At 44.0% G+C, this 15,626-nt stretch overlaps 1 protein-coding gene across 1 annotated transcript in view; it reads right to left on the bottom strand.

The window, feature by feature from the left end:
• The window catches only part of CAPRIN2 (caprin family member 2), a gene marked incomplete at its 3' end in the record, with an annotated part of 38,688 nt that extends 25,983 nt beyond the window's left edge, over positions 1-12,705 (bottom strand). The window contains 4 exon segments of the mRNA XM_082014010.1: positions 3,740-3,978; positions 6,150-6,236; positions 10,481-10,543; positions 12,520-12,705. Coding sequence (XP_081870136.1) covers positions 3,740-3,978; positions 6,150-6,236; positions 10,481-10,543; positions 12,520-12,690 — 560 coding nt within the window. The 5' untranslated portion in view covers positions 12,691-12,705.
• Positions 12,706-15,626: the final 2,921 nt, after the last annotated feature.

Here is a 15,626-nt window from a genome sequence, read left to right as displayed (position 1 = left end):
ATCACCCCTTGTCCTATTGCTACAGGCCCTGCTAAAAAGTCTGTCCCCATCTTTCTTATAGGCCCCCTTTAAGTACTGGAAGGCTGCAATAAGGTCTCCCTGGAGCCTTCTCTTCTCCAGGCTGAACAACCCCAAATCTCTCAGCCCTTCCTCACAGGAGAGGTGTTCCATCCCTCTGATCATTTTGGTGGCCCTCCTCTGGCCCAACTCCAACAGGTCCATGTCCTTCCTGTGCTGAGAGCTCCAGAGCTGGACACAGGACTCCAGGTGGGGTCTCACCAGAGTAGAGGGGCAGAATCACCTCCCTTGATCTGCTGGCCACATTGCTTTGGATGCAGCCCAGAATACAGTTGGCCTTCTGGGCTGCAAGTGCACATTGCCAGCTCATGTCCAGCTTTTCATCTGCCAGTACCCCCAAGTCCTCATTGTGCAGGACCCTGCACTTGGCCTTGTTAAACTTCACGAGGTTCACACAGGCTCATTCCTCAAGTTTGTCTAGGTCCCTCAGGTCTCAACTGCACCACTCAGCTTAGTGTCATCTGCAAACTGATGATGCAAAACTTGATGTGCAAACTGCACATCTGCAACTGATGCAAAACCCTCAGCAGAGGGTACACTTGATACCACTACATCATTAAGATATTAAACAGTACTAGTTCCAGTACAGATGCCTGAGGGACACCACTTGTTAGTGACCTTCACCTGGACATTGAGCCATTGACCACTACTCTCTGGATGCAACCATCCAACCAATTCCTCATTCACCAAACAGTCCACCCATCAAATCCATAAACAGGGGAGATAGAAAGATGTTGCAGGGGACTCTGTCAAAGGCCTTACAGAAGTCCTGATAGATGATATCCATAGCTCTTCCCTTGTCCACTGATATGGTTACTCCATCCTAGAAGGCCACTAGGGTGGTCAGGCAAGACTTGCCCTTGATGAAGCCATGCTGACTGTCTCGAATCACCTCCCTGTCCATTTGCCTTAACATAGCTTCTAGGAGATCTGTTCCATGATCTCCCCAGGCAGAGAGGTGAGGCTGAAAGGTCAGTAGTTCCCAGGGTCCTGCTTGCTACCCTTGTTAAAAACAGGTGCAATATTTTCCTTTTTCCAGCCACCAGGGACTTCACCAACTGCCATGACTTTTCAAATATCATGAAGAGCAGCTTGGCAACTACATCAGCCAATACCCTCAGGACTCTGGGATGTATCTCATCAGGTCCCATAGACTTGTGCATATTCAGGTCCCTGAGGCAGTCTTGAACCTGATCTCTTACAGTGGGAGGTATTTTACTCCTCAAGTCCCTGTCTTGCAGTCCATCCACTTGATGTGTGGGAAGAGAGATTGACAGTGAAGATTGAGGCAAAGAAGTCGAGTACCTCAATCTCTTCCTCATCTGTTATTAGCAGTCTTGCTTGTTGGGGGGTATGCTTTCTTTGACCTTCCTTTTCTAGCTGACATACCTGTAGAAGCCCTTCTTATTCTTTGCACCCCTCGCCAAATTCAGCTCCAGCTGTGCCTTGGCCTTCCTGACCCCATCCCTACAAAACCAGGCAGTGCCCCTATACTCCTCCCAGGATATGCCTGGGGATCAAGAGGTTTTGAACTCTATGGAAAGCATCCTTAAAGATCTGCCAGCTCTATTCTGCTCCCTCGTCCCTGAGGGCAGTTTCACAGGGGGTCCCTACTGACCAACTCCTTGAAGAGCTGGAAGTTTGCTTTCCTAAAATTCAGGGTCCTGACTCTTCGCCTGACCCATACCCCTCAGGACTGTGAACTCCACCACCATGTGATCACTACAATCCAGGCTACCTCCAATCTTGATGTCACCAATTAGCTCATTCCATTGGTGACCAACAGGTCCAGTATCACATTCCCTGTGACAAGGCTGTCTATTACCTGGCTTAAGAAGTTATCCTCAATGCATTCCAGGAGTCTCCTGGATTGCCTATAGCTCACCATGCTACTTTTCCAGTAGATATCAGGTTGAAGTCCCCCAGCAAGACAAGAACCTGCAAATGTGATGCCTCCTGTGGCTGGAGTAAGAAGGCTTCATCAATAGGCTCCCCTTGATGAGGTGGCCTGTAGTAGACATTAACCACCAACCTTTGTTGCCTCGGTCTCCAAGTCTTACCCATAAGCTTTCAACCTGCTCATGACTATTCCTTAGAGACAACTCTTCACACTATCCATTTCTAGACATAGAGGGCAACACCTTGACCCCTCCTTCCTCACCTGTACCTTCTGAACAGCCTGTAAGCCATTGATAGCCACACTCTAGTCATGGGATTCATCCCACCAAGTTTCAGTAATGGCACGTAGGTCAGCCTTCTAGCAGCATGGCAGCTTCCAACTTCTGTTTGTTGCGCATGCTGCGTGTATTGGTGTAGAGATACTTCAGCTGGGCTGTCAGCCATGTCACCTTCTTAGAGGAACACACCTTAATTCCTTTGAGGTATTTCACTGGTGTTTCCCTCTTGGCTCCTATTACCTCAGAAGCCCCTGTCTCATCTCCATAAGCCTTCAAGCATGCTGCAGTGTAGCCAGCATGTCTGAGCAAGAGGCTGAGGGCCCTTGCTAGTATCCAATCCCTCTAACATTGGCATGTCATCCCACAGCTTGTCATGGGCAGGCCTGATACTATCTCCCTCCCCCTTCAAGTCTAATTAAAGCTCTGTCAATGAGCCCAGCTAGCTTGTGAGCTAAGACTCTTCCCCCTTTGAGAAAGGCAAATCCCATCTGATACCAGCAAGCCTGGTGCCATGTATGCCATCCCATTATCAAAAAACCCCAAACTGTGGTGGCAACACCAGTCATGGAGCCATGTATTAGTGGACTAGGCCCATCTGTTTCTTCCAATGTTGCTGCTCACAACTGGAAAGAGGGGAAAAATAACCTGTGCACCAGATTCCCTTACCAACCATCCCAAGGCCCTTGAAGTGTCTCTTGATCACCCTTGAAAGAGCAGTAATAGGCAATTGTCCGAGGGCTGTACCAGGCTAGGAAGTTTCCTAGTGATGTCCTTAACCTGGGCCCCAGGGAGGCAGCAGACTTCCCCTAAAGGAGGGTTTGGCTGGCATATTAGACCCTCTGTTCCCCTCGGAGGGGAGTCACCTACAAGTATAACCCATCTTTTCTTCCTCATGGAGGTGGTTGTGATACAGGGCATAGGCCTTTCTGACCTTGGCAACAACTCTAGTGTAGGTGGACCATCATCCATATCATCCAGTGACTGGCATTCCACATCCAGAGCCTCATACCTGTTGTACAGAGGCACCTGCAAAGGCAAGGTGCACAAGGAGGCAGTTCACCTGCCACCCCCCCAAGCATGGACTTACCTCCATTCACTCCTTTCCTTTAAGCTACTGTCTTCAGCCTGGTAGGGGAAGGATACAGGACCCCTTGATCTTGGATTTTTCTCTGGTGGCTGCACCTGCTTCTGTCTCCAGGAGGAGAGAACATGGATCCACCAGTCTCTCTAACCCCCTGATGCTCCTTAACCTTTCTACTTTCTCTCCATAGCTCTGCCACCAGGCTGCACAGATCATCCACCTGGTCACACCTCACACAGCTGTTCTCACTACTGCCATCTGTTACCAGTGAAAGGCTCTGGCACTCTGTAGCCTGAGACCTGACTATCCCAAAACACAGTATTTCAAGACATGGCAGTGTCAAGCAGAGGACATTTACTGTAACAAGTGAAGCATACTAATTAGACAAAAATCTTGAACTTACCTCAAGTTCTCATTTCTTTCTGGACATGTCAGTTTTGCAAATCTTATGAGGTAGTCTAGTTCTTTAGAAGGCAAGTATATTGCACCATTCACACCACCTTTGAAATCTTTCTGAACATGCTCTTGAGTGAAGTTCTGCAGCACATACTGGACCTGAAGTATTGTACGCAGTTTTTTCTTTTCTGCTTCAAGCTTCAATAGACTCTCTCTTCGCTGAGCCTTCCTCTGTGCTTTCAGCAGCTATTTCAAAACATGAATTCAACAGTTAAACACAACAGTTTAGTAACAGAATTCTAGGATAAAATATATCAAGTTCTAGTGTTGGTCATCCTACATTAATCAAAATATTAATTTTTGTTAAATAACAGAGTCTCCTAATTCTCCCTTCAGAGACCCAAGATCTTTCAAAGCTCCTCCTCTGGAAGAACTCCCCGTTTATCCACTAATTCTCTAGACATCTAGCTTTTAGTCAAACTGGATACTGGTAGCTTCACTTGTGATATGCCTTTATGATCTTTAGATCCTGATTATACCTGCTAGTTGCTTTATTCTAAGAGCTTTCACAGCTGAATATAAAGAATTGGTACCAATGCACAAATCCAGGTCTAGATGACCTTTAACATTTATCACATGAAGTTAGTGATGCAGAAGTTGTCTCAAGTTTCTCCTAATGAGACAACTGCCTCCTCACTTTTGAATACTCCAATTTAAATGATACAGCAGAATCCTACAGTTACTCTTATTTCTGTTGGCAGAAGACTGAAGCACTCATTAAATAGGCAACCACAAGTCACAGAACATACACAGCCCCCATGCATTTGAGGAAAAATTTCTCATAATGTACTAATAGAATTATGCAGAAGCTATCCAAGTAACTGCAGAATTTAAAATGCCTCAACATGAGGTATCTTAAGTTTCTTTGCAATATCTATGAAAACTTAAGTTTTCTAGAACACACTGTAAAGGATATAAGGATGTTATTGCCAGAATGGCCCCTAGTGTTCCAGTAACGGGTATTGGCTGTAGAATCCATACTGGTAGAAGTAAAGCCAAAAAAACCAAAGTGGGTTAGCCTTTAAGTATAGTATAAGTTCAAGAACAAACAGACTGGTAGAAGTTAACACTGGATTACTAAAAACACCTACATAAAGAAATACTCAGTCACAACCCTTCATTTCTGATACCTTATGGGCAGCTACACAGGGGAAAGCAACACGAAGCAATCCAAGTTTCACGTTCAGTACAGTCGTTTCTATGTTCAACATGCAATGACTGAGGGAACCCAAAGCAGCAACACTGCTGAAAAGGCTCTTAAACGTCTGCTCACACAGTGCTCCAAGAAATTTACTGCACTATCTGGAACGACTATATAAGAAACACCTCTCTAGCAAAATTGTTTGGGTCTCGGTCAACACCAAGACAAGCCATTTTACCAGTCCTTCAGCATTCTGTAAGAGGCAGAGAAATAATGCCAGAGCAATGACTAATCATGTTTAGCATCCCCAGCATTACCTTGGATCAGATCTTTTCATAAGGATAGTGTTCGCTTGAGCCAAGAGACCAGTTTCTCTGAAGAGAAAACACATGCTTACATAATAATGGATGTAGTGCTTTAAACCCTGAATAAGGGCCTAAAAGCACTAGAACTATGACTTGCCATAATTAGAGACAACTACAGAATAATAAGTTGCAAACTCCACATGCTTCAGTAACATTTTACTGAGAGCTGTACCTCTCACCAAAACCAAAGTGATTTAACCACAGCACTTTCCATCACTGGAAACATCAAAATATTCCATTTGGAAGGGATCTTGGGATGTCATCTAGCCCAACTCCAGAACAAGGGCTACACTGAATCAAGACCACATTGTTCAGAGCTCTGTGCACTCAGGTCTTGAAAAGATCCAAGGACAGATTTCACTACTTCTCTAGGCAGCCTGCTCTAGTGCTCAATTATCCTAGAATGACCATTTTCCTCCTGTCTGGTTGGAACCTACTATTTCCATTTATGATCATTCTTTCTCCTACCACATCTCTAAGCAAAAAAGCCTGGCTCCATCTCTCCTGTGATGAAAGCTACCAGCAAGATGGTTAAAGGTTTCAAACCAAACTAAACCAGAGTAATCTCAAACACACCTCAGTTCCAATGACCCAATTTACTTAAGCACAAGTTCTTACAGGGGTACACAGTAAATAACTATATTGTGGAGATCAGTGGTACACAAAACTGTCAACATTTACTCTGCTCTACTCACTACTCCAGACACTAAGCACATCATTTCCCCCCCAGTTCCAAGATAGAAGCCTCCTAGTATTCTGCATATTGGCATATAAGTGTAACCATTAGAAGAGCAGCACAAACTTTGCTTGTGCACTTCGTGACAATATAGGAAAGAGCATTTTATACTTACATCTTGACTAAGTCCTGAAAAAGTCTTCTGAAGCTCCTTAGCGAATTCCAAGTTGTGTACTACTTCATCGTATTTCTCTACTGCCTCCTACAAAGGAATAGATAAAAATGTATTTTTCATGCTTAAGACTACTGGTTGCATCTCAATCCCCTTGTACTTAAATTCTCATCGAGAACTAGTCATTTAGTGTGTACTTCTCTGAAATCGTAACTTTTTTTAAAGATACTGTGTCTGCAACTGGTACTTTTAAATTTAGTCATGAATATAATTCATCCATGATTGTCTGAGATGCAGTACAATGCCAGCTCACACCACTGCACAGATATCCCACAAGTTTGTCTTGTATTAAGCTTTCCAGGCAACATCTTGTGCAATAATTGGTATACTAATGTTAAAACAGGAAAGCCAGTTATTTTGCTTTTCCTTTTGTTCTCATAGGTCTCAGAGGTAAACAGCTACTTAAAATCAGATGCTGATATGAAAGGCTGGAAGGAATACAGGAGATAAATAAATTCAGTACAGGTATTTTACCCTGATGCTTAGCTGAATGCTTTTACAGATAATTTGTACAAACTTCAGAAAAAAATACAGAAAGGCAAGTTACACTTTCAGAAAAGTCTTTCAAATTTATTTTCCACCAATAAACCAGTATCTTCATTAATGGCTTTAACCAGTATTTTACTAGCCAGTCTTCAAAAGACTAAAGTTGACTACTACATTTTGATATACCCTATTTTTTTATTAATTCTTCCCTACTAAGTAGCGACTTCATTTTTAGAAGTCTCCTTGACAGCTCTGAAGATAGCCAAAAGGTATAGTTCAAACATGCTGCTCATATCCTCATACCATAGGGCATGCCTAGAAAGTAACAAGTTCAGTTTGATTTCTGTTGTTCACATGTGCTTTACATTCAATTTGGTTTATACTTACGACACTGTATCAGACATTTTTGTAGAACAGGCTCATCAGTCTAATATAAAGCTCTTTCAGGGCAGTGTTAGTGTTGCTAAATGTTTCATCACTGCAGTGACAAAAGCTTAATCTACTGTCCCGATAAGATTTGGGACATGTGCAAATTCCCTGTGTTCCTAAGCAACTGGAAAACAAGTTACACATTCATTTGTTGAATCAGTTTGATTGTTCAGATACTTGTATTCACTTATTTGTAGTATATCAGACATTACTAGGCCTAAATGGTACTCATCACAAAGCGCATGAGTTACTATAAAGCACTCACCTGGTAGTTTAAGTTGTCCTCACACAATTTATCAAGCAACTCTTAAGAACTAATTAGCAAGTTCACTTAGAAGTCATTCTCCCACATGCTAAGATCTTAACGACCACACATTTGACATTTGAGGAAGGCTCTCAACAGCAACAACTTGCTAGATAGTGTGGTAATTGTGCCTTTAACCATGCAAATCCCAGAGTAAAACTCCCTGCGTGAAAACAGGTAGAACAGTTACCACTGCTCTGATGACAAGCTATAACTCAGCCTGCAGGAAAGCAATAGCTTTCTTTTGTCACACCTGTTATTAACATTCATTAACACCACATTGGAGTAGCAGTACCAAGGAAAGTCTGCTCAGTTTGCATAACAGCACAACATTGCCAGTGAGAGCATTTAGCTTGCTGGAAGCTCCTCATTTTTGAAACAAATGTTTCCTAAAGTAAGCCTAGCACACACTGTAGCTCTAGCAGGCATGCACCGTAAGTAATTACAGTTTAATCCAAACTGCTTGCAAAACAAGTTTATCACCAGATTTGCACTTCTCCCTCTGTGTGAGAAACAATGAAAAATATAGATGACACCAGGTCCCAATATTTGTACACGCATCGTAAATTTGCATCCAAAAGGTAGGAATGCAGTATTTGTGTACCTTAAACACTGAAACAGGGGTCTTCGACTAGATTAAATACCAAGTTGGTATGTGCTTCTACAACAGTCATCAGTTGTTCATCTGACTACCCCTGGTCAGTTCACTAGCAAGACTGAATCTAATTCTCCATTTTAAAAGCCTAAGATATCCCAGAAACTGTGATAAAAATACTAATACTTAAAAGTTAAGCTCAGCTGGGAATACTGAAAGCCAGTAAGCAAGTTAATTGCCACTTTCCAAAGTTAGTGCTGCTGGGTGCATTTGCCAGAAAAACATATTCAGAATCCTTCACCTCTTTAGTTCCCCATGTCCTAATTTCACTTTCACCTAATAGCTTTTCACAGTCCAGTGTGTATACTATAGATAGTCAAATTTAGAAGTAGCTTCAAAACATGTTCAAGACTAATCAAACTTACACAGAATACTGTTCAATAGTCTGTTAGTGACAGAAAACAGATTGTATCCAACATCTATGATCTAAACACAAAAGGTTCTTGCCCACCTGATCCCAAATTGACTTTAGAGGAACTAAAAGGTCATCATCCCACTTCAAACCATCAGATTTAATTCATTTACTTCTGCATGTGAGATGGCAAGAGACTACAGATTTCATAGTTAAGTGCTAAACGATCAGTCACTCCTATAGGTCTACCCTACTTTTAAGTAGCAAGTTATCGTTTCCCCCTTTTATCCCATTTATGTCTAATTCTCATTTACAAATGATTCAGAGTAAGGAAATAGTATTTGTGTTCTCATACTGCTGCACGGTGATAAAGCTAAGGGTCAATTAAGTATTTTTCCAACTGGTTCATTAGCAGGATCAGCACAATCACTGAAGTGTCAGTGCCCTTTATCACACAATTGCTCTTCAGCCTATGTGTGAAGTACATTTTAAAAAGTTGACTCCTAGATGACTAGAGCAGTAAACCCTTTGGATTATGTGACATTGCTACTCAGACACACGTAAGCAACAGCTTTCATGTTCTAGAAACTTGGCTTCATGTTACAGAAACTTGGACATTCTAATCCAAGACAGGAAAAAGCCAGAACCACTGTTTCATCATCTGGCAAGTTTAAGCTCACTCCACAAAGTAAATCCCCTTTGTTCAGTAGTGATCTTGCATCCTGGCATTCCTAACTCTAGCAACCTTAGATACCAAACAGACATATTGTTCTAACAGTATTTGAGACTATTGGCAACTCTCAGACATCTAATGGCAGCACTAGAAGGACAGGAGAGTATTCCTAAGTCAGTGGAAAATAGCTATATTGTTCTATTAGGGAAGCCTTCAGATCCCATCCAAGTTAAACCAGCATCTTCATTTGTACCAACATCGTCTGTGTCAGTTACACCTTAACAGCCACTTGTAACAGCACTCTGCAGCCAACAGGCAACTGCAAGTAACACCTGTTAATGAAGGCATGAGGATTAATTAGCTAACCCAAAACTCTTGATGTTTGGGTTCTAACACCGCAACGCCATGTAGATAAGCTGCATACAGACACCTCATCAAGAAATAAAGATGCAGGAGCACTGAAACTGAAAGTCTTCAGAGCAAACATAAACAAGGACCTTCTAGTACACAAGGACTTGGGGGTACTGGCAGATGAAAAGCTGGACACAAGCCAGCAATGTGCGCTCACAGCCCAGAAGGCCAACCGTATCCTGGGCTGCATCCAAAGAAGCATGGTCAAGGGAGGTGATTCTACCCTTCTGCTCTGCTCTGGTGAGACCCCACCTGGAATCCTGTGTCCAGCTCTGGAGCCCTCAGCACAAGAAAGAAATGGACCTGCTGGAGTTGGGCCAGAGGAGGGCCACCAAAATGATCAGAGGGATGGAACACCTCTCCTATGAGGAAAGGCTGATTTGGGGTTGTTCAGCCCGGAGAAGAAAAGGCTCCAGGAAGACCTTATTGCGGCCTTCCAGTACTTAAAGGGGGCCTATAAGAAAGATGGGGATAGACTTTTTAGCAGGGCCTGTGGCAATAGGACAGGGGCTAATGATTTTAAACTAAAAGAGGGTAGATTTTGACTAGATCTAAGGAAGAAATTTTTCACAGTGAGGCTGGTAAAACACTGGAAGAGGTTGCCCAGAGTGGTGGTAGATGTTCCATTCCTGAAAGCATTCAAGGTCAGGTTGGGCAGGGCTCTGAGCAACCTGATCTAGTTGAAGAGGTCCCTGGTCACTGCAGGGGGATGGGACTAGATGACCTTTAGAGGTTCCTTCCAACCCAAACTATTCTATGAAGGTTAAAGTAGGATACTTAAAGCTCATGGGCTCACTATTCAGCTTAATTATCAATAATTTGTCTATTTGATTTTGAAAAATATCATTGCAAGCCTGCAGGCATTACTTCCATAAAACTTCACCACCACCTCCCTCAGCAACCTACCCCTTCTGACATATTTGAAGGTTTTGAGGCCATCCACTCCTCCATAAAGCAAACTTACCAACTGGTCTTGATTGAGGGCTTCTCCCTTCTTCAGGCGATCTTTGTAGTCTTCTAGTTTGAGCTGTAGGCAAACCCAAAGTAAAATTTTTATATTTTTATCTAATATGGAAGATGGGGTATGAGTGAAGTTACATATTCTGTCTGTAGTTTAAGTCATCTGCATACTGCAACAGAATAGGAATTTTACTACTTCCTCTCATTTTCAGGAGAAAGGAACATAGAAAGTTTTGCTACAACTTTGATTTGACAATCTCAGTCTCCAGGACTGCCTGCTTCCCTTTCCTACCTTTGATCTTTCATTTCTTACTTGGTACCTTAGTTTCATTTAAGAAATAATAATGCATTGATCCTAGATCTGTAAAGGGCTCCAAACACACCCAGTGATCTTAAATTAGGCTTTTTTAGCTTTTCCAAGTCAATGCTGGAATTTAATTATCCTTGAATAATCTTACTTAATTTTCCAGAGTATGTCTTTCAAAATCTGGCTTCATTTTTTTCATCAAGATTTTATAGCACTATTTCCTAAGGATGTGGACTAATGTCTTTAAGGAAGAAAAAAAAATGTATTTCTAAAATATTGATACAGTCTTTAAAAGCTGATGCAAACTATACAAAAAAACCTAAACCACTAGGTATTACAAGCTTCATTATACACACAGGGAAAAGAAAGGGGAGTTCACTGCCATGAAGTTGAATACTATTTCATTTGTACATCTACCCACATAGGGTAGTATGTATCTATAGGAGTCTAGGACTAGGAATACTTTCTACTCATTTTAGTAAGTCACACTTTCATTTGCTGGTGAGGCCATATTGTCATTCCTGTGAAAATTCAAAGATACTTTAGAAATTCACAATAAGCTTCCTTGGACAGAATTAGAATACAACACAAAGGTTGGTTAATCACACAAAGAAAACATGCTTATCTGACATTATTCAAAATTACAGCATGATGCATGAAATGAGACAGCAGTAATACTGCATCTCCTGCAGGAGGATCAAGTCCCCTAGCCACATGGCCCGAAGTCTGATCTACTCCCTCTCCTCACCCTAAGATACAATGCATAAAGCTTTTCAGACATTTAAAGAAACACAATTCATACAATTGCTTCACCTGTAATCCTGATCCAGTACTGAAAGCAACAGCACCATTATTTCTTTCATATCACAGAATATAGTATTTTCCCCAATTAAAAATCATGCGCATAGCCTTCAGTCACCTGCCAATCAACTGAAGAGTCTTAAAATGCAAAAGCCTGAGCAGCTATAGCCACAATATTTTAGGTGTGCCATCTTAGTTCTTAATCTTATTAACACTATTCTGTCCCCTCCCACCCCAGAAAAGCACAGTTCAAAGCAAAAGAGCAGGTTTTGGAGGCTTTCTGTATAAAAGCTTTCAATTGAATGACATTTGCCCACATTTGAAACACAGAAGTCAAAGATTTATGCAAAGTGAAGGGCAATACATATTTAATATAATTTGACATTTCCATGAGTCAGAGGAAACACCGTTCCTAGTTTCCAATTTTACATACACCTCTACATCCTAATATTAGATGCATGTAATTGATAGAAGAAATATTAAGATTTCTGCAAGACTATAAGCCATCTCCAAATCAGTTCCAAGCTAGTTCTTAACTAATTCAGTCTATTAGATAAGCATCCCCAGTTTTGATCACCAATCAATTACTTTTGCTAACTATTGGACATGCACTGTAAAGCCAGCAGCTGAGAGCAGGTTTATAGTTGGCTGCATTCCTGATTCTCTGGAACAATAATGTTATGCTCACAAAAATGTCAAATGCAAGTAGCCCATTTCAGAACAGTAAGAGTAAAGAATGCCATTCTTCACTATACAGGTGTTATAAATAACAAAAAAACACTAGCAAATCCACATTTAGGTCCTTCCACAGGTTATTTAAAAAAAAAATTCCATGATTACTCTCAATATACACATGCAACCATATTCCAGCTATTATAAAACAGGCTTTATGATTAGCAATTTAAAATGTGCCATACCAAAGAAGAACCAGTTACCTTCTTTTTCTCAATGTTCCTGATCTTGTGTTTGAGGCAGATAAGCCCATTATCAATGTAAGTCTCATACGCCTGGGAAGGAGAGGCTGCCGAGTTCAGCGCAGACTGCAAGGGGCTGGAGGGAGGTTGGTTCTCCCCAGACGGGTTCACCTGCTGCTTGGCCGCCTTCATGCTCTTACGTTCGCCCTCCTCTGACCAGCCTGAAGGTGATGATGGGCAACGGAAAGGGGCTTGGGAAAGCTGCACCATTGAAATGGATGGAGCTGCAAAGAAACTAATTTTATTTAGCTCTTTCTCAACACCCCTCGATTTTTTTTAAAGTTACGTCTTTTCTTATCACACATTCAGAACACATAGCCACAAAACTAAGCCTCACTAAGAATTTATCACAACACTCTTCTCCCTCCCCCTTTCAAAATATCTGTAGCAGGAATTTCAAAGCAAGGCAAACTTTGTTATTGTTCAAGTCTCCCCACCCATCCAGACACCAAAAATCCTTTACACAGGCAGAATTAGACAGCACAGGGGATGATTCCAGAAACCCAATATAGTGTCCATATAAAACTAGGCGGGTTTCCTGCACACATCACCCACAAGGGAAAAAACTGCAAGCAAGCAATTGCAAATCACGCCGCCAGCCTCACATCCAGGCTGCAGCCTGAGTGAAGATTTAGAGGTGGCATGCCTAAGGTACAGCCCCTCTCCTTCTCACCCCCATTAAAAGTTTTACCCCTTCATGACCTTTGCAACAATCCAGCCAAGAATTTAAACTAAAAATATTTCAGTTGAAAAAGACCAGAAGTAATTTCTTAAATTTGCTTAATAAAGCAAGTAGCAGACTCAGTTACAACAGCATCATCCTTCGTGAGGAACTGGTCTCTGCCTACACCCACCCAAAAGATGTGCTTGTGCCATGGCAAGACACCAGCTTTGATGGGAGGGGCTGGGCTTTAACCTTGAACAGAGAATTTCTGTATAAGAGATGCTCCTCCACCCTCATATTCAGCTACTTACACCTGCTCCTGGAAAGCAATGACACCACATTTCTGCCTCCCTGCCCGCCAGGGAGGCCTGCAGCCCATGACCCCGGCAGCCACCAGCCGCCCACGGCGAGGGAAGGTGAGGGGCCGGGGAGGAGAAAACCTGTATTTTCCCGGGGCGCCCGCTCGGCCCCCGCCACCGCCCCGCCAGCGGACAGTGAGATGCCTCCACACCCCACTGTCTCCGAGGCCCACCGAGGGGGGAGCCCGGGGTCAGCCCCTCGTCACGCCTTTGCCAGGGACAGCGAGGAAGCACCTCGCGGTGGGGAGGGGGGGGCGGGGGGGCCGCTGGCCCCTCGACCCGCAAGCCTCGCCGCTGTCGCCTGAGCATGGCGGAGGAGGGAGAAGAGAGCAGCGGCAGACTCCTTCCTGCCGGCGTCGCCGCCGGGGGATTCACCTCCTGCTTTCCACCCGCCGCCGCTCCCGCTGCGTGGGCCGCAGCCGGCCCCGCACCGCCTCGCTCCCGCCTCCCCGCTCACCTCGGTGCCCGCACACGCTCAGGCCCGCCCCACCGCCCGCCCCCCGCCTAATATAGCGCCCGCGGGAGGGCGGGGCGGGGCGGGGGCGGGACCCGCCGCGGAGGTCACCGCCCGCCTCCCAATCGCCGGCGCCGCCTCACCTGCCCGTCTGCCTTCCCGCTCTGCGCCGCTGCGCCTCACGTGACGTGAGGAGGGGTGGGGACCGTTACTCAGAGTGGAGGGCCGTTACCCGTCAGCGCGTGCGAAGGGGTGGGGCGTCTCCCTGTGAAGGTCAGGGTGCCGCACCCGTGGGCCCCCTGTGGATAGGGGGCAGCCTCTCGGTTCAGGGGGTGAGGCGTCAGACTCCCGGGCAAGACCTGGGAGCTTTGTGTGGACAAAGGACACGGGTGACAGCCCTGGTGGGCGGTGGGGAACAGGGTGTCCTGGGAGAGTATGGCCTGCCGCCAGCGATATGGAGAAGGGATGTATGGCGTGACACCACCCCGTGCCTTGCCCTGTCCATAAGGGAGAGGTCGCACAGGTCCCCAGTGAAGCTGTGATCCGCTGTCTAGTAGTGTGTATCACAATGGCCTCTTAAAACAGTTGGCCCAGGACAGGCTGGCTGCTCCAGGCAGCTCTGAGAAAAGGGTCTCATCAGCCCAGTGCAAGGGGATCCCCACTTTTCACCTATTCCCAACACGGGGCCCAGCCACACCCTCTCACTAGCGTGGGTTGGGTGGCCATGGGACAGTAAGAAATGCTGGTCTGTGCCTGTTTAAACCAGCGGAAGGGTTCCTCCAGGCCAGTACAGAGCCCCTTGAGACTTACAGGACTGTGGGTCATCCTATGTAACAAAAGGTGCGCATGTCCTCTATAAATGCAACCCAATCATGTTAACACTTGATAGCTAGTAATGGCATTTAAGTCCATTGATCAAAATAAAATAATCACAAACGAGTTTTTGTTAACCTCTAACAATGCCGTCAGCACCACACAAAGTATCAAAGGTTGGAAGACTGGAGAAAACAGACCTTCCAAAGATCAAAGGACTAAGCTGCAATTATGTTTTCTGTGTTTCTCTTTTTGTGGATATTACCTCAAAAATCAATAAATAATGTAGCAAGTTTGGAAGGACTCTGAAAGTTGTGAAAGTTATGAAAATAGAGACATTTTGAGAGACAAAAATGAGCCAGTAAGGAAGGATTGTGAAGAGACGTTTTAAAAAACACAAAAGGTGCTCATGTAGCACACAGGATAGACGAAAGAACTGGAGAGCATGGGTTCTACAAAAGAAAGATTGCATTTAAAAGTAAAACTAAGCAAATGATAAGTGATTCAAACAATGAGGAGAATTCGCAGAGTATCGCAGAATCAGATTCCGCCATATGGAACCACCTGTAGCATCCACAATCTTGCCACTTCTCCTGGTTTAATCACAAGTCTCAAAATACTTTATTTTGCTTAAAGCCCTTGCTCCTAGAATAAAGTCATTTTGTGAGGCTAGTTTTCCTAACTGAGAAGAAATGCTAATGAATAAGACACAGCTTGTGTCCAGGATCCACAACGTACGGTGGAAGTCCTTCTAGTAGATTTCTGTTCTTTGCGTGGT

Source organism: Phaethon aethereus (genome assembly GCF_964289735.1).
Source record: "Phaethon aethereus genome assembly, chromosome: 1".
Classification (NCBI taxonomy): domain Eukaryota; kingdom Metazoa; phylum Chordata; class Aves; order Phaethontiformes; family Phaethontidae; genus Phaethon; species Phaethon aethereus.
Note: the sequence above shows the minus strand (reverse complement) of the source record. Positions and strands in the feature narration are given on the sequence as shown.